Raw genomic sequence first — 25664 nt, forward strand, 5'->3', positions numbered from 1 at the left:
CCTTCCCGGTGGTTGTGGAGGACGAGCCCAGGGCTGAAATGTTTGAGCTCCTGGACTATCCTTCTCCACCTAAGGAAGCGTCCACTGTTCCCTTGCACCATGTCCTGAAAAAGACATTGCTTGCGAACTGGACCAAGCCACTAAGTAATCCCCACATTCCCAAGAAGATTGAGTCCCAGTACCGGATCCATGGGGACCCAGAGCTGATGCGCACTCAGTTGCCTCATGACTCTGGAGTTGTGGATCTGGCCCTAAGAAGGCTAAGAGTTCTAGGGAGCATGCTTCGGCGCCCCCGGGCAAAGACCCTAGAACCTTAGACTCCTTTGGGAGGAAGGCCTACCATTCTTCTATGCTCGTGGCCAAGATCCAGTCTTACCAGCTCTACACGAGCATACACATGCGGAACAATGTGCGGCAGTTGGCGGGCTTGGTTGATGCTCTTCCCCCTGAGCAAGCCAAGCCTTTTCAGGAGGTGGTCAGGCAGCTGAAGGCGTGCAGAAAATTCCTGGCCAGAGGAGTTTATGACACTTTTGATGTTGCGTCCAGGGCCGCTGCTCAAGGTGTGGTGATGCGCAGGCTCTCATGGCTGCATGCCGCCGACCTGGAGAATAGACTCCAGCAGCGGATTGCGGACTCGCCTTGCCGTGCGGACAACATTTTTGGAAAAAAAGTCGAGCAGGTGGTAGAGTCTCTCCACCAGCGGGACACCGCATTCGACAAGTTCTCCCGCCGGCAGCCTTCAGCCTCTACCTCTACAGGTAGACGATTTTTCGGGGGAAGGAAGACTGGTCCCTATGCTTCTGGTAAGCGTAGGTACAATCCTCCTTTCCGACAGCCTGCGGCTCAGGCTAAGCCCCAGCGCGCTCGCTCTTGTCAGCAGCGTGCGCCTCAGCAAGGCCCCGCGGCTCCCCAGCAAAAGCAAGGGGCGAGCTTTTGACTGGCTCCAGCAGAGCATAGCCGACACCCAAGTGTCAGTGCCGGGCGACCTGCCGGTCGGGGGGAGGTTGAAAGCTTTTCACCAAAGGTGGCCTCTCATAACCTCCGATCACTGGGTTCTCCAAATAGTCCGGCAGGGATACACCCTCAATTTGGCATCAAAACCTCCAAATTGTCCACCGGGGGCTCAGTCTTACAGCTTCCAACACAAGCAGGTACTTGTAGAGGAACTCTCCGCCCTTCTCAGCGCCAATGCGGTCGAGCCCGTGCCATCCGGGCAAGAAGGGCTGGGATTCTATTCCAGGTACTTCCTTGTGGAAAAGAAAACAGGGGGGATGCGTCCCATCCTAGACCTAAGGGCCCTGAACAAATATCTCGTAAAAGAAAAGTTCAGGATGCTTTCCCTGGGCACCCTTCTCCCCATGATTCAGCAAAACGATTGGCTATGCTCTCTGGACTTGAAGGATGCCTACACACACATCCCGATACTGCCAGCTCACAGACAGTATCTGCGATTTCAGTTGGGCGCACGCCACTTCAGTACTGTGTGCTACCCTTTGGGCTCGCCTAGGCGCCCAGGGTGTTCACAAAGTGCCTAGCTGTGGTAGCAGCGGCACTTCGCAGGCTGGGGGTGCACGTGTTCCCATATCTCGACGATTGGCTGGTGAAGAACACATCCGAGGCAGGAGCCCTGCAGTCCATGCAGATGACTATTCGCCTCCTGGAGCTACTGGGGTTTGTGATAAATTACCCAAAAGTCCCATCTTCTCCCAGTGCAGAAACTCGAATTCATAGGAGCCCTGCTGGATTCTCGGACGGCTCGCGCCTATCTCCCAGAGGCGAGAGCCAACAACTTGTTGTCCCTCGTCTCGCGGGTGCGTGCGTCCCAGCAGATCACAGCTCGGCAGATGTTGAGATTGCTGGGCCACATGGCCTCCACAGTTCATGTGACTCCCATGGCCCGCCTTCACATGAGATCTGCTCAATGGACCCTAGCCTCCCAGTGGTATCAGGCCGCTGGGGGTCTAGAGGACGTGATCCACCTGTCCACGAGTTTTCTCAAATCCCTGTATTGGTGGACGATTTGCTCCAATTTGACTCTGGGACGTCCCTTCCAAATTCCTCAGCCACAAAAAGTGCTGACCACGGATGCGTCTCTCCTGGGATGGGGAGCTCATGTCGATGGGCTTCACACCCAAGGAAGTTGGTCCCTCCAAGAACGCGATCTACAGATCAATCTTCTGGAGTTGCGAGCGATCTGGAAGGCTCTGAAGGCTTTCAGAGATCGGCTGTCCCACCAAATTATCCAAATTCAGACAGACAACCAGGTTGCCATGTACTATGTCAACAAGCAGGGGGGCACCGGATCTCGCCCCCTGTGTCAGGAAGCCGTCAGCATGTGGCTCTGGGCTCGCCGTCAAGGCATGGTGCTCCAAGCCACATATCTGGCTGGCGTAAACAACAGTCTGGCCGACAGACTGAGCAGGATTATGCAACCTCACGAGTGGTCGCTCAACTCCCGAGTGGTGCGACACATCTTCCAAGCGTGGGGCACCCCCTTGGTGGATCTCTTCGCATCTCGAGCGAACCACAAAGTCCCTCAGTTCTGTTCCAGGCTTCAGGCCTCCGGCAGACTAGCATCGGATGCCTTTCTCCTGGATTGGGGGGAGGGCCTGCTGTATGCTTATCCTCCCATCCCTCTGGTGGGGAAGACTTTGTTGAAACTCAAGCAAGACCGAGGCACCATGATTCTGATTGCTCCTTTTTGGCCGCGTCAGATCTGGTTCCCCCTTCTTCTGGAGTTATCCTCCGAAGAACCGTGGAGATTGGAGTGTTTTCCGACCCTCATCACACAGGACGAGGGGGCGCTTCTGCATCCCAACCTCCAGTCTCACGGCCTGGATGTTGAGGGCGTAGACTTTGCCTCTTTGGGTCTGTCAGAGGGTGTCTCCCGCATCTTGCTTGCTTCCAGGAAAGACTCCACTAAGAGAAGTTACTTCTTCCATTGGAGGAGGTTTGCCATCTGGTGTGACAGCAAGGCCCTAGATCCTCACTCTTGTCCTACACAGACCCTGCTTGAATACCTTCTGCACTTGTCTGAGTCTGGTCTCAAGACCAACTCTGTAAGGGTTCACCTTAGTGCAATCAGTGCATACCATTACTGTGTGGAAGGTAAGCCGATCTCAGGACAGCCTTTAGTTGTTCGCTTCATGAGAGGTTTGCTTTTGTCAAAGCCCCCTGTCAAGCCTCCTACAGTGTCATGGGATCTCAATGTCGTTCTCACCCAGCTGATGAAACCTCCTTTTGAGCCACTGAATTCCTGCCATCTGAAGTACTTGACCTGGAAGGTCATTTTCTTGGTGGCAGTTACTTCAGCTCGTAGAGTCAGTGAGCTTCAGGCCCTGGTAGCCCAGGCCCCTTACACCAAATTTCATCATAACAGAGTAGTCCTCCGCACTCACCCTAAGTTCTTGCCAAAGGTCGTGTCGGAGTTCCATCTGAACCAGTCAATTGTCTTGCCAACATTCTTTCCCCGTCCTCATTCCTGCCCTGCTGAACGTCAGCTGCACACATTGGACTGCAAGAGAGCATTGGCCTTCTATCTGGAGCGGACACAGCCCCACAGACAGTCCGCCCAATTGTTTGTTTCTTTTGATCCCAATAGGAGGGGAGTGGCTGTAGGGAAACGCACCATATCCAATTGGCTAGCAGATTGCATTTCCTTCACTTACGCCCAGGCGGGGCTGGCTCTTGAGGGTCATGTCACGGCTCATAATGTTAGAGCCATGGCTGCGTCGGTAGCCCACTTGAAGTCAGCCTCCATTGAAGAAATTTGCAAAGCTGCGACGTGGTCATCTGTCCACACATTCACATCTCATTACTGCCTGCAGCAGGATACCCGACGCGACAGTCGGTTCGGGCAGTCAGTTCTTCAGAACCTGTTTGGGCTTTAGGATCCAACTCCACCCCCCGAGGGCCCTGTTTGTTCTGTTCCAGGCTGCACTCTCAGTTAGTTGGTAAATTTTTTAGGTCAATCTCAGTTATGTCCTCGCCGTTGCGAGGCCCAATTGACCATGGTTGTTGTTTTGAGTGAGCCTGGGGGCTAGGGATACCCCATCAGTGAGAACAAGCAGCCTGCTTGTCCTCGGAGAAAGCGAATGCTACATACCTGTAGAAGGTATTCTCCGAGGACAGCAGGCTGATTGTTCTCACAAACCCGCCCGCCTCCCCTTTGGAGTTGAGTCTTCCCTTGAAGTGTATTGTCTTGCTACATACTGGACTGGCCGGCTCGAGCCGGTTTCGGGCGGGAAGACGGCCGCGCATGCGCGGTGCGCATGGGCGCGCGAGGACTAGCAAAGGCCTTTGCTAGTAAACTTTCCGATGGAGGGGGCTGCCGAGGACGTCAACCCATCAGTGAGAACAATCAGCCTGCTGTCCTCGGAGAATACCTTCTACAGGTATGTAGCATTTGCTTTCTATGTAAAGGTAAGTATGGGGTGCTCGCCGCCGAGAACCTGTGCCTCCAACAAAGCCATCTCCACTTTGCTCTAGCAGACAGCAATAGTGGATTACGTACCAACTCTCTCACTTGCTTGCCAGGTATTGTGTGGAGCAGCCAACTAAGATGAATGTCTGGCACTAAGGCTGCCTCTGTTACTCTATCAGAAAAGTCATTAGTCTCTACTAGCCAGTCTCTCATGTGCCTCATGGAACAAGCTACTGATAAATATTTAACATTTAACAATCCCATTCCACCTTGTTCTTTGGGTGTCTGCAACACTGCAAGAGGCAGCCTAGGGCATTTCCCCTTCCACAGAAAACCCTGTAATGCTCTGTGCAAGGCCTTTTCCTCTTTACGCCTCAACGCTAAGGGTAACATTTGAAACATGTAAAGCCAGCGAGGTGCTAGCATCATATTAAATAGGGAGATTCTGCCCACCAGCATTAAAGGGCATTCTGCCCAAAGACCCAACATTCTTTTGTTTCTGTAAGTAATGGGATTACATTTTTAATATACAATTTAGTAAGATCAACTGGTATAGTCACCCCCAGGTAAATAAGCTGATCTGTAGCCCAAGTCAAGGGAAACAGTCCAGACCAATTATTTTGGATCGACTCACTCAGTGATAGGGCTAACAATTTTGATGTATTCAGCTTATAACCCGAGCAAGCGCCATACTCTTGTATTACCTGAAGTAATCTGACTAACGATCCATGCGGTTCACTCAGCACCAGAAGATCATCCGCACATGCGAGTACCTTCAGTGCTGTTCCGGGTAGCCGCACTCCCTTTATTCCCTCATCATCTCATATCACGCATAGTAATGGCTCTAATACTAAAAGAAACAATAGAGGGGATAGTGGATAGCCCTGTCTGGTGCCACAGTTGATATGAAAAGCGTCTGTTTTTATCCCATTCACCAGTAGGCTGGCCTGAGGATCACAATACATTGCTTGTATCGCATCATAAAACCAGCCATTGATCCCTACCCATCTCAAGGTCGCAAACAGGAAAGGCCACCCCACCCGGTCAAATGCTCGTTCTGCATCTAAGCTTACTATTAAGTATGGGCTTTGGGTGGCCCTTCCCTGCAGCATAGCAACCAATAGTTTCTTTACATTAATGACAGACTGTCGGCCCCGCACAAACCCGACTTGGTCTCTTTCACTATCTGAGGAATCAATCGCGCCAATCTCTCAGACAAGATTCTAGATAATATCTTAATGTCAACGTTGATCAGAGAGATTGGTCTATATGACCCTGGTTGCAAAAGATCTTTTCCCGTCTTAGGAATGAGACTAATCAAAGCCACATTAGCGTGCTGTGGGAATTTTTTCTCTTCCACCACAGTTGCATAGTAATCTAACAGCGGGCCTGCAACCTGCTTCTGCAATAGTTTGAAGAACTCCCCAGTATACTCATCCGGGCCTGGAGCCGAGGAGAATTTCAAAGCTTTGATTGCCTTTAGAAGCTCCTTTATAGAGACTGATGCATTTAGTGTTTCTGCCATGTCTGAGGTGAGACGCGGCATTCCAGATTTTTCTAGATAATCCGCCATCTCTCCCTCTGATCTCTGTGGAGCTTCTTGTGCATATGTATTAGCGAGAGTTTTTCAGAATTATTATGCTATCTCAGATAAATCTGTGTAAAGAGAACCTTTGTCATCTCTGACCACAGATATATGGTGAGACCTCCGCATGCGTTTAACCAAGCGCGCCATCATGCCACCCGTCCGCTCACCAAACTTGAAGAATCTATATTTCTGGTAAAAGAGCATTCTAGTTGTTCTATCATGTATTAAGCTATTAAGAGCTACTCTAGTCGCTATTAGGGTGTCATATACTGCCTGTGTGGGGCATCTCGTATACCTCTTTTTTAACGCCCTTAATTTGTTTTCTAATTCTACTAGTTTCGCTGTTATTCTCTTATTTCTCCCACTGACATAGGAAATTATGTCTCCTCTTATTACCGCTTTAGCGGTGGACCAAAATAACATCGGGTCATCTAAATGCTGGCTGTTTGTAGATTCAAACATCTGCCACTTAGACTGCAAGTAATTAATAAATTCTGTGGAAGACGCTAAATATGTGGGGAACCGCCAGCTCTGCCCACCCTGTACATGACTTACAGCCTACAGATCCACCCAGATCATCACATGATCCGAGATGCCCTCCGTTCCCATCGTAGCTTCTAAGATATAGGGAAAAATGGTTTGTGTTACAAATATGTAATCCAGTCTGGCTTGGGTTTTATGCGCTCTCGAAATGTGTGTGAAGTCATGCTCTTCAGGGTGTAGCAGTCTCCATGAGTCTACTACCCCTACAGCTGTGGTGAACATCTCCAATTCTGTTGGATATTGTGTGCAAAGATGGGAGCCCTCTCCTGTGCGATCTAATACCGGGTCCATCACCGCATTCATATCCCCCGCTAGGACGAGTTGCAATTTCGGGTATCGCTGGCATTCTCTTAAGAGCTGTGCAAACAAAGCAGTTTTAGTGCCCACAGGAGCATAAACTGCTACCAGCAGGAGATCTCGTCCTTGCATGTTTACCTGCAACCCCACATATCTACCCTCGGTGTCTTTAAATAGCAATTTCGCCATGTAAGCTAAGGCTCTGTTAAATAAAATCGCCACACCTCCCTGACGTCCACTTGCGGGAGAATCATATACCTCCCCCACCCAGTAGCGCTGTAATTTCTTATGTTCCTCTGACGATAGCCTTGTCTCCTGCAGGCATGCTATGTCTGTGTGTTGTCTTTTCAAAGCCTGCAAAATTTTTGTTCTTTTTACAGGTGAAGTGACCCCACAGACATTCCAAGATACTATCCTAACACTTCTATTTCTGGGCTGGCCATATTTTATAATCTTCGCATCCTTAGCATGTTTCTTAAGTACTTCGTGGTCTACTCCCGGGGCGCCCAGCCTCCCCCCGGTGACCGCATCTCTACTTCCTGATTCACAGTTATCATACTCCCACCATATCCAAAGATCTCTCACTGTCTCACCCAATCTACCCCCCCCCACGCGGACCACTCTACTACTATTTTTCCTAGTTGCCTCCTACTCATCCCCTTTCCCACCCCTTTACCCACCCACCCCGCCTCCCCCACCCATCCCTCTGCTCTTTATCCCCTTCTTCTCTGACCCCTTCTGGCATCCAACCCATAATGAGTCAGATATCAAGATCACGTTTAAACGCTTGTGACCCCATCCCAGATTCATACGTTATATATTCCAAACTCTTAGGCAGATATGTGTTCCCCAACTCTTATCAATAAATGATCCGCCAACGTATCCCCTGCAACTCAACATCAAATAACCCAATATCATATCCCCTTCACTCGCATAGTATCTTCCCTTTCTTTATGCAAAAACAATTTCACTTATCCAATAATTGGTCCACATAAGTCTTTGCAGCAGCTGGAGCGGTAAAGGTCTGCCACTGACCATTATTGTAGATTTTAAGGGTTGCCGGGTACAACAGCAAAAATCGCATCTTTCTCTCATGCAGTTGTTTGCACAGGGGAGTAAACTGCTTACGCTTCTCCTATAGTGCCTGGGAATAGTCCTGGAAGATTAAATCTTGTTGCCGTTGTACTGTAAGTTATCTCTCTTCATTCGATATCCTCTCAATATTTCCACTTTGTGAGTGTAATTGTGGATTTTGATCAGAACTGCACGTGGTGTTCGGCGGCCCTCCAGTAGTTTACCCACGCGGTGAGCTCGTTCTAAACACAAAGGCCCACATGAGTCAGACAAAGCGAGTTCCTCTGCCAACCACTTCTCAAGGATCGTTGTCAGGTCCTTGTCTCCTACCTCTTCTGGGAACCCAATAATACGGATGTTCGCCCTGTGAGATCTGTTTTCTAGATCATCTATTGTCTCCGCCATTCCCCTCACCTGCTTCTGCAACGTTTCAATTTCCGTCTCCCTTACCGGTGCAGCATCTTCGAGCGCTGATACTCGTTGCTCCAGCTCTCCCGCTCTCTTGTTAATATCCGAGAGCATGGTTTCAACATTTACTATTTTTTCTGTTAGTCGTGCAAGCTTTGGTTCCAAGGCGATCCCCATAGCAGTTGTAATTTGCAGAACTTGTTCGTCCGTAAAGGCTGTGCCCTCGGGTTGTTGTTTCTCCGCCATCTTTGCTCCAGCCATCGGGATCTTGCCTTTCTCACGCTTCGGACCCTTGCCCACCATACCGCTCGGGGAGCCTTCCAAAAATTTTTCCATCCACTCCCCACTCTCCCTTTCAGTCGGAGTAGCTTCAAAATCAAATAGGAAAAGTCTAGATTGTGAGTTTGGGAATGAGGCCTCGGAGAGCTAACACTCTACGTCTTGCTCCCTCAAAGCATCACGTGATCCTCCTGTAATGGAAGATTTAAAGGATTGCTTTTCAACCCTGCTTTGATCGATAATGAACTCTGAAATCTTGTCTTTGACTGAAAGTAACTTTCCTTGTAAATACAAAAACAAGTTGGAATGTGGACGATAAGGCACATCTCTGACCAATTCAGTTTGTGCAGGAGGGAAACAGGATATGCTCAGAGTTCAGGAGTTGAGCCACCTGGCCAGTGGTTTGTTTACTTGGGCCGGAAGCGTGTGACTGCATCATGTACATTCTTGTAATTTTCCTTAGCTCGGAACATGAGTTCTAAGCCTTATAAAAAGGGGAGTTTCTTTCAGTGAAATTGGGAGCTCATCTGTGAGTAACATACGTACTGTGCAGAGGACTTGTTCCTGGTCTAAAAAGCTCCTGGCTTTCGCTGTAACGGCCCCCCCCCCAGCTGATGATAAGAGCCTGGATGATGTAAGGACCAGTGATCCTGTATGTATAATATATATATATATATATATATATATATATATATATATATATATATATATATATATATATATATATATATGCATGTATAGTGTATTATTGCTTCTTTTCCTGGTCTAAGAACTGTTAGCATTGCTTAGATGTACAGACCAGTGATGTAATGATTGTTTATATAGCTAATCATTGTGTGCATATAGCTTAATCATTATATATATCTTAATCATTGTAGATTTTAGCACCTCTAATAAAGGTTTATCTAATACGAATCCAAAAGAATCTACGGTAATTATTGAGTAGTCTGTGTCAGTGAGACAGGCTGTAAATCCATAGCAGTACACCGTTGGGTTAACGCGGGGGCTCTTACCACAGTGGGTGCCAGTAAGTGCTCCCCTCCCCCAAATGGCCACACGGCAAGTGGTTAATTTGCCACATGACCATTTCTTTAAAAAAAACAAACAGCCTTTTACCTAATGCAACAAAAGAGGGCCTCAGCACATGTCAAAAACACACGCTGATGCCAGTGTAGGCCCTTTTACTACAGCTTGGTAAAAGGACCCCTAAGTTACATGCTGTGACTTAGCCTCCAACAGAGACACTAGGCACATGTATTTACAATGAAGTTATCAGGATCTGCTATTCATTGGTGATACTGGGGAAACATTTTTGTTTCGTGAAATCATAAGCTTTGAGCATAAACGAGGAGAAATTGAAAATAAAGTGCAAACTATTCACCAATTCCACCAAAATGTTTAATGTCATGTTAGATTTCAACTGAAATACATAGCTAATGTGAATATTTGTACAAAATATGTGATTAAAAATATTGATTTATAATATATACAGATATGTCACATCTGTTTTAGCAGTCCAGACACTTAAATAAGAAACAGACAATAAATAGTCTCAAATCCACAATAACATACAGTTAATGTTTTTGGTAGCTAACATAGTAGTTAGGCTTCTTGCTAAATCAACATCACAGTAAGAATAACAGATTATTTTCAGCTGATTTGAATAAGCAACACAATGCTTGAGAACTGATCAAGACAGATATTACATTTCTTCCTAAATTAATCTAATGAAGAGAATATTTTTTGCTCTTTAAATGGTAAACTAACCATGGTTAATGATTTTTTCCACTAGATTAATCTATTAGAGTTATTTTCAACAGCTTAGTTTATCAGGCAAGCATTCAAATGGCGCAGTTCTGGTATAGACAGAACAAAATATTAGTTTGGCTATTACCCATGACCATTTATCTAAAACATCTATCAAATTAAGGCAGGCACTGCTGTTATTATTAGATTCAATGAGTATCCTTATGTTAACATGGAGCAAAAGGAACGACTACATGTGGGATGGCAAATTAATGTCACAAATCCTTTGATATTGCTGGAAAAAGATGGAACACAGGAAACACTTTGAGCAGCATCATATTATTTAAGTTAAAGGTCACACTATGAATTTAACACTCTAGAATCCAATGAGAGCTTTGCAACCAAAGGCATATTGTGCAAAAAGAAAAAAACAAAGTTTAGTTTATCATGTCTCTTCTTACACAGTATTCCAGGAACATAATTGTGAACTTCATAATAAATACTGTCCGCCCAATATTCAAAACAACTTAGATGGCCAGGCGAGGCTTCCGGCTGTTTAAGTCGCTGGTCTGGGGCTAATTGCAAATATTCAGTGGTATTTAATTGGATTGTGCCACTGAAAATCTGTAGTAGGCGCCTAAGCGAAACGGCTAATTTGTCGATAGTCCTGGGGCAGAGTTGGCACTTATGTGGTTAAGTGCCCATCTTTAGCACTTAACTGCATAAATTGAGCCATATAAAAAGCTGACCTATCATTATGCAGTTCAACTTATACGGTTAAGTGCTGAACATTGTGTAAGTGTTATCTGGACAGTATGCCTGGATATTCAATGCTGATGCCTGGACTTGGCCTAGCATTGAATATCCAACAATAAAGCCGATGGCAGCCAAAAATATACCACCACCAACTATCAGCTGATGTATGGGCAAATTTACCCTTGACAACAGTAAATTGAGGATATATATAGTTATCAGGTTTGAACTGGCAGCCCCAGCAACCAGGCAGGAGGTAACAGTAAATGGCATTGATTTAACAATCCATGCAAATTCTTTTAGGTTCTATTAAACTTTTCTAGGTGCAACGTCCAAGGTTCAGGTAGCAGTCCTAAGATGGTTGTATGTTTTTCTGCTCAGGCTACTACAGGGCTCTGCAAAAAGTCTACCTTTTGCTGCAGCTGGTGTAATTATCTCTGTATGGTTTAAATATGACAACTAGTTGGGTCCAGTCATTCTATCCATCCCACTTTAACCTGGCACTGGTGGTCTCAGAGACCAGGACCTAAGGGGGTTTTATCACAGAAGCCAAGGCCCTTGCCTGATCTGAAGCAAGAAAGGAATTTAGAAAGAACCAGAAATGTCCCCGACTGGTGTACTTAAACCCCTAGGTTACTCATTTCCCAGGTGCAAGGTTTCTGGGAAATTCCACAAGTTCTGCTCCTATGCTCAGCTTCCTACCATCCTGCTGCCTGGATTCCTTCCTGATTCTTGTTCCTGGGTTCCTGCCTGAGACCTCCCAACAAATCAGGTGCTTGGACACTTACTCTCTTGTGAGTTGTCCATGCTCTCAGACCATGTTCTGACAAGATGCTAGAAATGTATAGAACAGGTTCCAAAGCAGAAATATAATCACTTCAGGTGTCTTCGGATATTTGATTTTGTTTCACTGTATCTGTTTTCTCTTTCCTCCCTGCCCAAAATGTGTCCATTACAGATTTGTGATCTCACAAAACTTGCACATAATACACAGAGTGAGGATAATCCCTCTTTTCACTCTTGACATCTGATACCTGTTAGCAGCTTCTCTTTGCATGGTACCTCCTCAGAACTCCCTTCTCGTGCACACATAGGGGCCAAAGTTATAGCAAGGTAAACATTAATAGCTTTAATCATGTAAAGTGATAAAATTAGCTTAGAAAAGCACATGGAATGAAGTTTTCAAAACCATTTACCCAGGTAAACATGTATTTTCTTTGGTAAAAATTACCTGGCAGAAACTAGATATATGAGAGTTTCACAATGTGTATTTGTTTGGCAGGGGAAGAGAGGCAGTCCTATCAACATATTTAGTTTGGAAGTGGAAAAGAGCATGAGTACATTTGATTTTCAAATATACATGCATTGATCTCAGCCCCTGCACTCCTCACCCCAATATAAATAGCAGGTGCAAAGTCTGGGGTGCTTTTAGTGCAGGTACTATGTGGGACTAATTTTATGCTGCATTTCCACATGTACTGTGTGTCTTATTTGCAGTCAATAGCTACTACTATGCATTTCTATAGTGCTACCATATTCAGTGCTATTTTGAACCCAGAGCGGGATGGGTGGGGGAAGGGGCTCACTCCTATTCCTGCCATGTGATCTCTGGGTATGTCCTGGTGGTGGCAGGTGAGTGGAGCTTTATTTTGTGGGAGGGGCTTGGCAGGGACATTGGGGAGATCAGAGAGATGGGAGGAGATTGGGGTGATCAGAAAATGGCATCAGATTGAGGGACTGATTGGATTGGGAGGGGATCAGGAGGGATAACTCATCAGGAGGTGATCAGTGGTCGGGGGGGGGGGGGGGGGGGTTAGAATGGGTAGGGCCACTGCAGGTCGTCATATTGCAAGTTAGTGTATGGGCCATGCTACATATCTAGTCTGGTACTGTGAAGAACCTGCACTATCGGTCCTGCCATGTAACACGGTGCTTATGTGGTAACTGTCAGCCTTGTATGATAAGTGCAATTTATGCCCCCTTCATTTACTGCACAGGCTTTGTGCTATTAGTGTAAGTCTGCCTGTTTATTTTTCTGTGTGTATGGGGTGGGGGTGAGGGAGAGGCAAAGGATAAGTAAATTATATTGGCAATAGGGAAGGCAGACCAACTCAACATTAGCACCTGCATTATTTGTTAACCCCAATCTACACATTAGAGGACTGTAAGTGCAAAACTGTACCACACTTTAATAAAAGAGCCCCACAATTAGCTGTTTAATGCATAAATATTGGGCAATTTCCCTGTCTCTTCCCAAAATGGTGCCTGGTGCATCCCAGGATATACCGGGCGGGGCGCCACCATTTTGGGAAGGCCCCTGAAGAGGAGAAAGGGAGTGCTAGTCCCTCCCTCCTCCAACTACTACTACCACTACAGAGAGGTAGGCCACTGTGGATGGAGGGGGCAGATAGCAGTCCCACCAGGGCGTTTTTGTGCGATGTGGGGGGTGGGAGTGGGAAGCTAGTGGTCCCACTGGACCACTAGGGTTTTTGTGCTTTGGGGGGAGGGGCCTGGAAGTCCACTGGACCTCCAGGTCTTATGTTGGGGGGGGGGCGGGCTTTGGTTTGACAGGCCCTGGAGAAAAACCCGGACCTCTCAAACCTCTTCTGCTGTTTGACAGATCAAGGTTTTTGTCAGCCTGGACCTGTCAAACAACGGCTGCGGGAGGATTGTGCCTTGGGTGCATGCCCAGGCACAATCCTCCCACAGAAGTACCCCTGTGACCACAGAAGTACCCCTATGATCAGAGCTAATAACGCACATAAATTTGCATGCTATTAGCTTTGATCATAGGGGCGTTATAACCCTGCGCTGTTCCGGCGCTGTTTTTAGAGAGCTGTTTGGAACAGGGCGGGGCAGCCCATCAATGCTCTTCCGCAAAATTCTGGGCCCCTATCTCACAGAACCTGAAATGTTATCGTCATCAACTTAAAATATAAGCATGCTGCTACAGGTAACCAATGTAATTTTTCCTATCCTTGCTAACCAATTTGCTACCCCAAATGACTTCTTTGTTAACTGCTGAATAAACATTTTCATACAAAACTTTCTTTGCTTTTATGATTGCCAGATAATACTAATTTGCAGGTTTCCTCCACATCTCTCTTTCACCTATACTAGGATTTTTTTTCCATGCCCTGTTAAGCCTATGCACCTTCCGTTTCTGATCTCTTAAAGCTTCAGAAAACCAAGGAACAATGCTTAATAAATACAAGTATGGCTTGCCTGGCAGCTCACTTGCAGTGCTGCCCATTACCAGGTGAGAGACAAGGGCCAGGTTTCTGTTCATTGGCTTGGCCAAAGCTGGGGATGTTCCTGAGGCAGTGTTCATAGTCTCTTGGGGGGATTATGGGAAAGGAGCTTTACCATCACTCCATTCTGACTAGGCTAAATTTAGGATGCAGACAAAACGGATTCTAGAAGGAGCCATGGTTTGTGGTCTATGACCAGAAATATCACTGTTAATTTGTGGGGGGGCGGGGGGAGAGAGGGAGAAGGCAGATGCGACAGAGAGGTTATAAATTGGGAGAATTGTGAGGTGAATGCTGTGATCCAGTAAAATCAGCTTTTCAATTAGTCGAAAAAGTCCAAGAAGCTAGGTTACATGTAACTGGCTAACTTTCTAACAGAAAGTGCTTCTAACCTATGCCAGCATTAGTATCACACATTAGTAACTACAACTGTAAATAGCCTGTTAAACATTTTGAAAATTCACCACATAATTTTTAGTTTGTGCCATCTGTTGTATGGCTATTAAATGTGTCCTTAGGAAATACTGTTGTAGGCAGTTCTAGATCCAGTGGCAAAAAGCCAGCATACACATAAAAAGTGGCAAATTTAGAAAGGGAAAGTAACATACACTTTTCTTTCTAAAACATCCACTTATACGTGCCACCAGTAACGCAGAAGACACAAATGTATGTCTGCCAGCTGATATGTGTGTACTCTGCGTTTTGCAAAGTATACTTGCAAACAACTGAACTCCACCCAACTCCTCCCCTAGGAAAGTCTACTTTATGTAGGACCAATCTCTATATACAGTGAAACCTCGGTTTTCGTTGACTTCGGATTTCGTCGGTTTCGGCTATCGTCAATTTTTTTCGTGAAAATTTCGTCTTGGTTTTCGTCGATCGCCTCGGATTTCGTTGGTGTGACTACGCAGCTAATCTTGCGTTCTCACGTGTCGTTCTTCTGGGGCATTGTTTCCGGTTGTGGGATTACACTGCTGCTGTTTTCGGACCCAAATTTCGTCGTTTTGCCACACTACTACTACTACAGCTGGTTGAGTGCCTGTATCAAAGTCCATGCTGGTTTTTGGACCCAAATTTTGTCGTTTTGCCACACTACTGCTGCTGCTGGTTGAGTGCCTGTATCAAAGTCCCTGCTGGTTTTTGGACCCAAATTTTGTATCAAAGTATTTAGCAGAAACAATGTGATCAAAAGCTGGTGTTTGGACCCAAATTTCGTCATTTTGCCACACTACTGCTGCTGCTGGTTGAGTGCCTGTATCAAAGTCCCTGCAGGTATTAGGACCCAAATTTCATTGTTTTGCCACAATACTACTGCTGCTGGTTGAGTGCCTGTATCAAAGTCCCTGCTCTCATCATGGGACCCAAAAAAGTTTCTATGGGCAGCAGTCCTTCAAAGAAGAAGGACAGGAGCACGATTGAGTTGAAGAAGGAAATCATTGAAAAATACGAGAGTGGCATTAAGATTACTGAAATCGCCCACATGTACGGGAAGTCACCATCCACGATAAGTTCAATCATTGCAAAAAAGGAAGCAATAAAGGAGGCAAAAGTAGCAAAAGGTGTGAATGCAATAACAAAACAGAGATCACAAACAATTGAAGATGTGGAACAGTTATTATTAATTTGGATCAATCAAAAACAGTTAGATGGCGATTCTGTTTCTGAGGCCATCATATGTGAAAAGGCCAGACTGCTGTATGCCGATCACATAAAGAAAATGCCCGGGACGAGTGCTACTTCACTAAATGATTTTAAGGCCAGCAGAGGCTGGTTCGAAAAATTCAAGAGGCGCACTGGCATACACAGTGTTACTAGGCATGGAGAAGCTGCGAGTTCAGACAAGTCTGGTGCTGAAAAATTTGTGTCTGAATTCAAAGATTACGTAGAGGCTGAAGGATTCATCCCCCAACAAGTCTTCAACTGTGATGAAACTGGCCTGTTTTGGAAGAAAATGCCAAAGAGAACGTTCATTACACAGGAGGAAACGGCACTGCCAGGACATAAGCCTATGAAAGATAGGCTTACTCTTCTGTTGTGTGGTAATGCTAGTGGTGATTGTAAAGTGAAGCCCTTACTGGTGTACCATTCAGAAACTCCTAGAGCATTTAGCAGAAACAATGTGATCAAAAGTAAACTGTGTGTGATGTGGAGAGCAAACAAGAAAGCATGGGTCACGAGGGCAATTTTCACTGAGTGGATGAATGAAGTGTTTGGCCCGAGTGTGAAAAAATACCTCCAGGAAAATCATTTGCCCCTTAAGTGCCTCCTGTTAATGGACAATGCTCCTGCACATCCTCCAGGTTTGGAAGATGCACTGTTGGAGCAGTTCAGTTTTATCACTGTGAAGTTCTTGCCCCCTAATACCACACCACTCATCCAGCCCATGGACCAGAATGTAATTTCCAATTACAAGAAACTGTACACAAAAGCATTATTTCAAAGGTGCTTTGCGGTGACATCAGATACAGAATTGTCCTTAAGAGAGTTCTGGAAAAACCATTTCAACATTCTCAACTGCATCAGCCTCATAGATAAGGCTTGGCAGGGAGTGACATCCAGGATGATAAACTGTGGATGGAAGAAATTATGGCCAGGATGTGTGCATGAGAGAGATTTAGAAGGGTTAGATCCTTCACCTGATGACCCTACACATGTTGTGCAGTCAATTGTTCATTTAGGTAATTCCATGGGTTTGGAGGTGAATGGTGAAGATGTGGAAGAGTTGGAGCTCACCACTGAAGAGCTGCAAGACCTTCAACTAGAAGTGCAACAGATGGCAGATGAAGAAGTTGCTTTGGATAATGAGGAAGAAACAGTAGAGAATATGCCTTCTTCAGAGATTAAGGACATCCTCTCCATGTGGAGTAAAGTACAGGTGTTTGTGGAGAAAAATCACCCAGACAAAGCTGTTGCAAGCCGTGTCTGCAACTTGTTCAATGATAATGTGTTGCCCCATTTTAGGCAAATCTTAAAGAGGCGACAGAAACAAACCTCTCTGGACATGTTTCTTGTGCGGCATGGGTCCAGACTCTGAAGCTGGTCCTAGTGGCAAAAGAACAAGAAGGGAAGTGACCCCCCCAGTAGCTGGTCCTAGTGGCAAAAGAACAAGAAGGGAAGTGACCCCCCCCAGATTGTGTCCTTATGGAGGGGGATCCCCCTTCCAAACAATAATCTCTGCTCCTCTCTCTCCATCTTCCATACACCAAGAAGAGTCTTCAGAAAGGTAAATGCCATGTTAAATGTTCATTTATTCTATACACTAGTCTTTTTTTATTAATTTAAAAGAAAAATTGCTTGTTGCCTCAGTTTTCGTCGGTTTCGGTTTTCGTGGATAGTTTTCGGACGAATTATCGATGAAAACCGAGGTTTCACTGTATACTTTTATACAGGTATATGGCAGCAGCTTTTGCACAGCCTAATTTCTACATATAAAACCATATTTTATATGTAGGAAGCTTTTGTACAATTATCCTCCTAGTCTCTTAACTTTTGTATAATCTGTATATCTTTTTCATGTTCAGCTTTAACTGTTATCAGAGATCATTCAGCTCAGCCAGCACTGAATGCAGCTGGATATAAAAGTATCTTATCACCTGGCAGCAGGTTAGACAGTAGGGAGGGAAACCAGGGATGAAGATTTTTGTGCTTCTAAAAATGTGCCCAGTGTTATCTATAGTCTGGGAAGCTAAATGCATTTAGCACTGTTTTGAACTATATAACTACAATGAGATGTCATAGTTTAGAGTTTGCTTTCCAAATCAATTTTCAAAGCTTTTCTGCAAAGTAATAAACGCAACCATTTGCATAAACTTAACAAAAAATGGATTTACTTAACCATCCCAGTATCCCAAAGGGCAGACTGAGGAATCTGGCACACTGGGAATACACATTACAGCAAGTCTCAGTTTCCTTAAAGTTAAATCCAGACAGCAACATTTTCAAAAGAGTGACTCACTGTATACCAGGAAAAAACAGTAAGACCTTTCTAGTTTATAACAACAAAACAAATAAATTCCCCAACAGTGTAAAGCACTGATTCTATACTTAAGTAATGTAATGTTTACAACACCACAACATGGTACTTTGTGCCTTCAGGACAGTGTTAGCAAGGAGGGCTTTAGTAATGGCTAAGACTGTGAAAACAAACACTGGAATCTCATGCAGTCTTTATTCAAGTTTCATTATGGTCCTGACATGTTAGCCTGAAAAATGAAAAGAAAATCACAAAGCATAAGAAGAGCATTTAAAAATGAGCCAAAAGTAGGGAAGATAACATTTCTGAAAGCAATACTTCCTTTTTTCAGCAGACAATACCTACAATTACATGGTGCAAAACTGCTTTTCAGGAACCCAATTACTGGTTACGGAAATGATATGCAGCAAACGCAGCAGTAAAACTGTTTTACCCACAGAAAAGGGCTTTTATAACATTACCCTAGGAGTTACACACATATAAAGTAAGCGCTTACTTTATGCGATCTGAGTACAGTTAAATTTGAGGAAAGAGTTTGGGTGGAGAATGGGCACTGTTGCAATGTATACGTACATTTATACCAACTCCTGAACAGGTATAAATTTACATGAGTGCATTTAGAGGTTTTGGGAGTCTATTGAATAAAGACACCTACATGCCTATCTTGTCTTTATAAAATAGTGCGAAAATGGCGCCCACTTGGACTGCCTATTTAGACAACCTGAACTTTGCTTTTCACAAGAACAAAAATCAAAAGAAACACAAAACAATTAGAGATCTTCTGTCATCCATGTTACATGTTATAATGTATGATACAGTTTGGTATGTGAAGAACTACTATTTTTCAGCCCTTTTATTTCAAAATAGGCTCTACTTTCAGGGAGCTAAATATCCTGTCTCTGAAAGGCAATCATGGCCTTACTAAAAACAAATAAGCAAAACAAAACAAAAAAACAAGAAAGAAAAAGGTGTGCTGAGGGTGGCCAGAGCCAGGAGATTCAGTTGGCCTTTGCCGGAGGTAAGCCGGGGCGCCGGGTCTGCACAATCTTTGGCTTAGGGGAGACCCGGGGGTCCTCCTCATCTTCTGTGTCACTGTTGCACACATGTACCACCACACTGGGGGTGGACTCTGTCCCTGCATGCAGCTCATACTTTTCCCCTGGAAAAAAAGAGAAGGTGGATGTATTAAGAAAATGAGAACACACATTGTTTACATTTTAGGAGAATGCTCATTTCAAATGTACACAGGTTTCAAATCTGGCAGAAATAGGTTGAGCAAGACAGCACCCAAATAAACTGTTCTCATGTGAGCTCAGAACTGCCCTCGTCATAATGAAACTAAAAATCTGAACAGATATTCAGGAGGCTGCTCTCCTCTTAAAGACAACAGGATGACTTATCTGGCTATCAATAAGTGAGTTTTCAGTTTGATAAATGGTTAGCTCAGCACTGCTGAATGTTGTGGGTTAAAGATAACCAAGGGGTTCATTTTCAAAGCACTTAGATTTACAAAGTTCGATAAGTTACTATGGAACTCTGTAAGTCTAAGTGCTTTGAAAATATGCCTCCAAGTTACTTACATGTAGCTGGTGTCCTCTGTGGATAGTAGAACGGGTGATGTCATTGATGAGAGCTCACACAGGAAAGCTTCAATAGCTTAGTAATCAGAAAGAGATCCTTTTACTAAGCTGCAGTAAGCACTGTGTGCTTACCACAGGTTAAAATGCACTACCGCGGGGCATGTACAGGTGTCCTGTGATAGTTTTTACATGTGCACGTGCTACCCACAGGCTAAAAAATAGCATTCATATTTTAGCTCTGGGGGCAGGTCTGGTGCATGTTCTGTGCTAATTGGTTAGCGCAGCTACATTGCTGCATGTGGTTAGTGTGTGAGCCCTCACCGCCTACAAAATTGGTGTCGGTAAGTGCTCATGCATTAATTGCTGCAAAGGAAACAGCAGCCATTTTCTGGCAGCGCTAAAAGTGGCCTTAGCACGTAGGAAAGACCTGCACTGGGGATAGCACTGGCCACTTTTTAGCACTGCTTAGTAAAAGGGCCCCTAAGCAATTTACCACATATAATGCTCCACTCCTCGACTATTGTGTGGGACCAACTCAGTTTATTCAGCTTGAGTAGAATAAAAAGCTTGAGAAGATGGGCTGGAATGTGAGGACTTCTATCCAGCAGTCCATGGAGAACACCTGCTACAGGTAAGCAGCTTGGTTTTCTCAGAGGACAAGCAGGATAGCAAGGCCTTATAGTGTGGGCCACCCTAGCAACAGGCTGCCCTCAACAGAAAAAAAAAAAAAAAAGGAAAAAGTAGTAACAAGCTGCTGCAATAGGTAGACACCAACATATTTTCAGTGGCAACTAGCCTTGTTCAAATTCTTTAACTTTTTTTTTGGAAGGCAGCCTGAAAAAGAAATGTTTAATGTTTACAAGAACTTGATATACTGTCAGTCACACATTTATGCAGCTAAGTGGTTTACGTGTATACTAATTAGATAAAAGAAAGGCAAAGAAAGAATCTAGGGATCTAGGAAAAAAAAGAAAGAATCTAGGGAAACAGGATAAAAAGACAGGTCTGGTGAAAATGCTACTGCCTTTATGCTTGTTGAAACAGCCAGGTCTTAGGTAATATTTTAAACCTCGAGTAGGAGGATTTAAGCCTGATATTAGGTGGTACTGAGTTCCAAATATAAAAACATTAAGAATAGCCATACTAGGTCAGACCAATGGTTCATCCAGCCCAGTATCCTGTTTCCAACAGTGGCCAATCCAGATCAAAAGTACCTGGCAGAAACCCAAATAGTAGCAACATTCCATGTTACCAATCTTAGGGCAAGCAGTGACTTTTCCCATGTCTATCTCAATAGCAGACTATGGACTTTTCTTCCAGGAACTTGTCCAAACTTGTTTAAAACCCGGAAATGCTAACTGCTATTACCACATCTTCTGGCAACAAGTTCCAGAGTTTAACTATTTATTAAGTGAAAAAATATTTCCTCCTATTTGTTTTAAAAGTATTTCCATGTAACTTAGTTGAGTGCCCCCTTGTCTTTGTACTTCTTTCCTCATATGAGAGGAGTTTCATCCCCTTGTTGTTTTGGTTGCTCTTGTTTGAACCTTTTCTAATTCTGCTATATCTGTTTTGAGATATGGCAACCAGAATTGAATGCAATATTCAAGGTGAGGTTACACCATGGAACAATACAGAGGCATTATAATATTCTTGTTCTTATTTTGCATTTGTTTCCAAATAATTCCTAGCATCCTGTTTGCTTTTTTGGCCACCACCACACACTGGGCAGAAGACGTCAGCATACTGTCTACAATGACACCTAGATCTTTTTCTTGGGTGGACCCAGTGGTGTGCTGGAGCCGGCTCGCGAGAGCCAGTTGTTATTTTTTTTCAGAATTTTGGGAGCCGGTTGTTAAAGTAGCTACTTTAACAACCGGCTCCCAAAATTTGGGCTCTGGTCCCCACCTGGCGGTGTCGACGGCATCCCCTGTGGCTTTGGGCATTTTCTCACACTGTCACACGCAGCACTTCTTCTCTTGTTTCTCCTCCTCTCCCCCCAACCTCTCTTCTTTAGCTTTACGCGAACCTGCACTTAAATTTTTTTTTTTAAAGCAGTGTTAACACGTCAGCAGGAATAGGCTGCTTCAGCCAATTCCAGGTGCCTTCCTTCAGCCCTCGGGGCCGGAACACACTGAAAGAAGGCCCGTGGGATTGGCTGAAGCAGCCTGTTCCTGCTGACGTGTTAACACTGCTTAAAAAAAAAAAATTAAACGCAGAAGACAGACAAGAGCAAGAGGCAAGGAAGTGCGAGGGGAGAGAGCAGAGAGGTGCTGCTTGGGGGGGGGGGGCAGTGAAATATATCTGTCAGTGGATTTATATTTGAAACAGCTGTATCCTAGAACAGGATTTGTGGGTTTCAGTTTCCTTGGTAAGTCACAAACATATTTTAATTTCGTGACTTATACAGCTACAGAAGTTTAGGGCCAAGGGGAGGCGGTGGCCTTATTTTTAAAGCTCTTTTTGCTGTGCTATAGATGCAGAATGGGCAAAGCTTTTTCTGAAAATATCAATCAGCTTTTCTATCCCTCAGCTCCTGTTTTGATGTGGTGATCTGGGCTGTCCATTCTGTTTTTCGTATGGCAAATGCTTTAATCAAAGCTTATTGTTACTCATTGTTAGATAAGTCTGTGCCACAAGAGGACAGAAAATAACCAGAGTAGATACAGCAACGTACTTTCCATTTAGGTTTAGCTGCCAGGCACATTTTGCTGAGTTAGGATGGAGCTGTTTTATATTGCTAACTAGAACAATAAACTTTAATTTTCTCTTTCGCAAGGGACAAGGTATAAAAACGGGAGCAGGGAGTGAAGTTAGGAGTGTTTTGCCCTTACTTCTTTCGATTTCTTAGGACCCCACCCCACCCTAGTTCTTTCCCTTTTTTGCATTCCAGGGTCGACCAGAGAGCCACGTACAAGGGGCGAAGAGGGAAGGGGATATTATAATATTGTACAAATATTTATATCTCTGTCTGCTCTTTCAGCTTGTCTGCTTTTCAAGATAGCTAACATGAATATTCATCATGACACTGACATGTAACTATGGATGGCTGGAAGGGGGACAGGGGAGAGAAGAGAATCGATGGGTATGGATGGATAGAGGGGGGCAGGGAAGAGAAGAGAATTGCTGATATGGATGGATAGAGGGAGGGCAGGGGAGACTTGCTGGACATAGGTGGATGGAGGGGAGGGCAGGGAAAAGAGAGTTGCTGGACATGGGTGGAGGGAAGGGCAGGGGGGGAGAGGAGGGTTGCTGGACATGGGTGAATGAGGGGAGGGCAGTGGGGAGAGGAGGGTTGCTGGACATGGGTGGATGGAGGGGATGGCAGGGGGAAAGGAGGGTTGCTGGACATAGGTGGATGGAGGAGAGGGCAGGGGGGAGAGGAGGGTTGCTGGACATGGGTGGAGGGAAGGGCAGGGGGGAGAGGAGGGTTGCTGGACATGGGTGAATGAGGGGAGGGCAGTGGGGAGAGGAGGGTTGCTGGACATGGGTGGATGGAGGGGATGGCAGGGGGAAAGGAGGGTTGCTGGACATAGGTGGATGGAGGGGAGGGCAGGGGGAAGAGGAGGGTTGCTGGACATGGGTGGATGGAGGGGGGGGCAGGGGGAGAGGAGGGTTGCTGGACATGGGTGGAGCAGAGGGAAGGAAGAGAGAAGAAATGCTGGACATGGATGGAGGGGAGGGAAGAGTGAGGAAGGAGATGAGATGAGGGAAAAGGAAGAGAGGAGGAAAAACTGCACATGGATGAAGAAAATAGGCAGAAGCTGGATCCCACTGGACAGTCAAGTCTGCGGATGACCCAGCTTTTACTTACGGGTGCAGGGCAAGAAATGAAGAAGAAAGGCGGAAAATAAAGAAATGGAAAGGAAGCCCTGGAAACGGAGTTAAGAGGACAGATAGCAGCAGAATCAGATACTGGGCCAGCATGATCAGAAAAACAAAGTCACCAGACAACAAAGGTAGAAAAAAAAATCATTTTATTTTCATTATAGTGTTTGGAATATGACCACTTTGAGAATCAGGTGCTCAACATTAAAAGTTTATATTTATTTACTTATTTATGGCATTTTATCCCACATTAAACACGAATTAGATTGGAACCTGGGATCATTTAATTTTTTTCCTGGAGTAATGCATTGCCCCTCCCCCCTAGGCTCTCTCCCTGGCTATAGCCAGCTCTGCAATTTGGGGGGGGGAGGGAGGGCGCAGAGGTGGATTGGGGAGAGAGCCTGTTGTTAAACATTTACCAGCACACCACTGGGTGGATCCTAGCATCAGGTAACTATGATTTGGATTATTCTTCTCAACATGCATCACTTTGCATTTGTACACTAAAGGCTGTCTTGTAAATGACGTCCAGTCTAAGCAGAAAGGGGGTAGACAGAGGAGAGACTGTTGGGAAGAATAAAGCACTTGGGCAGGATAAATGATTAGTAGATTAAACAAATACTGTGGGTAAGTCCTTTGTAAACCAGGGTGATGATCTTAAATTTAATACAGGTGGAAACAGGTAACCAATGTTCAGCTTTCAAAGGGCGGGGGGGGGGGGGGGGGGGGGGGAGAGGGGGATGAAGTGATCAAAGCAACATGCATTATAAAGAAGCTTAACAACCATGGACTGGACAATGGGGGTATGCAATTGGATTCAAATTCCCAAAGAGATTCTGAAAGACTGACTGGCCAAATCTGACATTATAAACTATGATATGAACTTCAAGAGTCAAGTCTGTCTGGGCATTAGCAAAGGAAATGCAGTATGCTAACCAATTAAACAGTTTGTTGGAAGCAGTCCTTACCCTATTTGGGTCAAAAGGAACAAAAAGTAGAGGGGACTTTCTAAGATCTTTAGTCTGCTCCAAAGAGAGGCCAGAGTTCTCTTGCAATCCAATGAATGCAGTGCACTTTCACCTTTCTGGGCATGAAGACTGGGAAAAAATATTTGTAAGATGACAGACTGATTAAGGTGAAATTCTGACACCACCTTAGGAAGGAACTTATCTCTTTGACAAAATATATCATAAAGGACAACATGCGTAACTCTACTTTCTTCAAGACATCCAGGAATGTTCTTTAATGTATTTTGCTTTCACACCTTCTTGTACCTAATACCTTTGGCTCTAACACTATCATGTATATCACCATCATGAAACCAAAACTTCTGCTAAAACAAATGTATACTATTTTCTATTCCCAATATTATGTATTTCACCATCATGTACCCAAAACTTGCTGTAAAACCAAATGTACATTCTTTTCTATTTCCAGTATCCATGATGAATTGTAAGCCACATTGAGCCTGCAAAAAGGTGGGATAATGTGGAATACAAATGTAATAATAATAATAATAACATGCAGAGCTACTCATTAAAGAACTTTGTATAAGGTGAATCAGTTACTAGAATTAGGAGCTCACTTACTCTGGGCACTGAAGTTACTGCCAACAAAAACAAGACCTTCCAGGTCAAGTACTTCAGTTCATAGGTATCAAGTGGCTCAAAAGCGAATGCTACATACCTGTAGAAGGTATTCTCCGAGGACAGCAGGCTGATTGTTCTCACTGATGGGTGACGTCCACGGCACCCCCTCCAATCGGAATCTTCACTAGCAAAGATGTTTGCTAGCCCTCGCGGGCCGATGCGCACCGCGCATGCGCGGTCGTCTTCCCGCCCGAACCGGCTCGTGTTCGTCAGTCCCATATGTAGCAAGACAAAGACAAGGGAAGACACAACTCCAAAGGGGAGGTGGGCAG

The 25664-nt window shown here is 45.0% G+C and overlaps 2 protein-coding genes across 2 annotated transcripts in view; both read right to left on the minus strand.

The window, feature by feature from the left end:
• Nucleotides 1-5996, minus strand: part of LOC115464777 (calcipressin-2-like) — a 55268-nt gene extending 49272 nt beyond the window's left edge. Inside the window, exon 1 of the mRNA XM_030195131.1 lies at nt 5588-5996. Within this exon, the coding sequence (XP_030050991.1) occupies nt 5588-5996 (409 nt within the window). The remainder of the gene's footprint in view (nt 1-5587) is intronic.
• Nucleotides 5997-19196: 13200 nt separating this feature from the next.
• Nucleotides 19197-25664, minus strand: part of LOC115467085 (calcipressin-2-like) — a 186930-nt gene continuing 180462 nt past the window's right edge. The window contains exon 5 of the mRNA XM_030198772.1: nt 19197-19494. Within this exon, the coding sequence (XP_030054632.1) occupies nt 19334-19494 (161 nt within the window). The 3' untranslated portion in view covers nt 19197-19333. The remainder of the gene's footprint in view (nt 19495-25664) is intronic.

The sequence above is a fragment of the Microcaecilia unicolor genome, chromosome 3 (genome assembly GCF_901765095.1).
Source record: "Microcaecilia unicolor chromosome 3, aMicUni1.1, whole genome shotgun sequence".
NCBI lineage: Eukaryota > Metazoa > Chordata > Amphibia > Gymnophiona > Siphonopidae > Microcaecilia > Microcaecilia unicolor.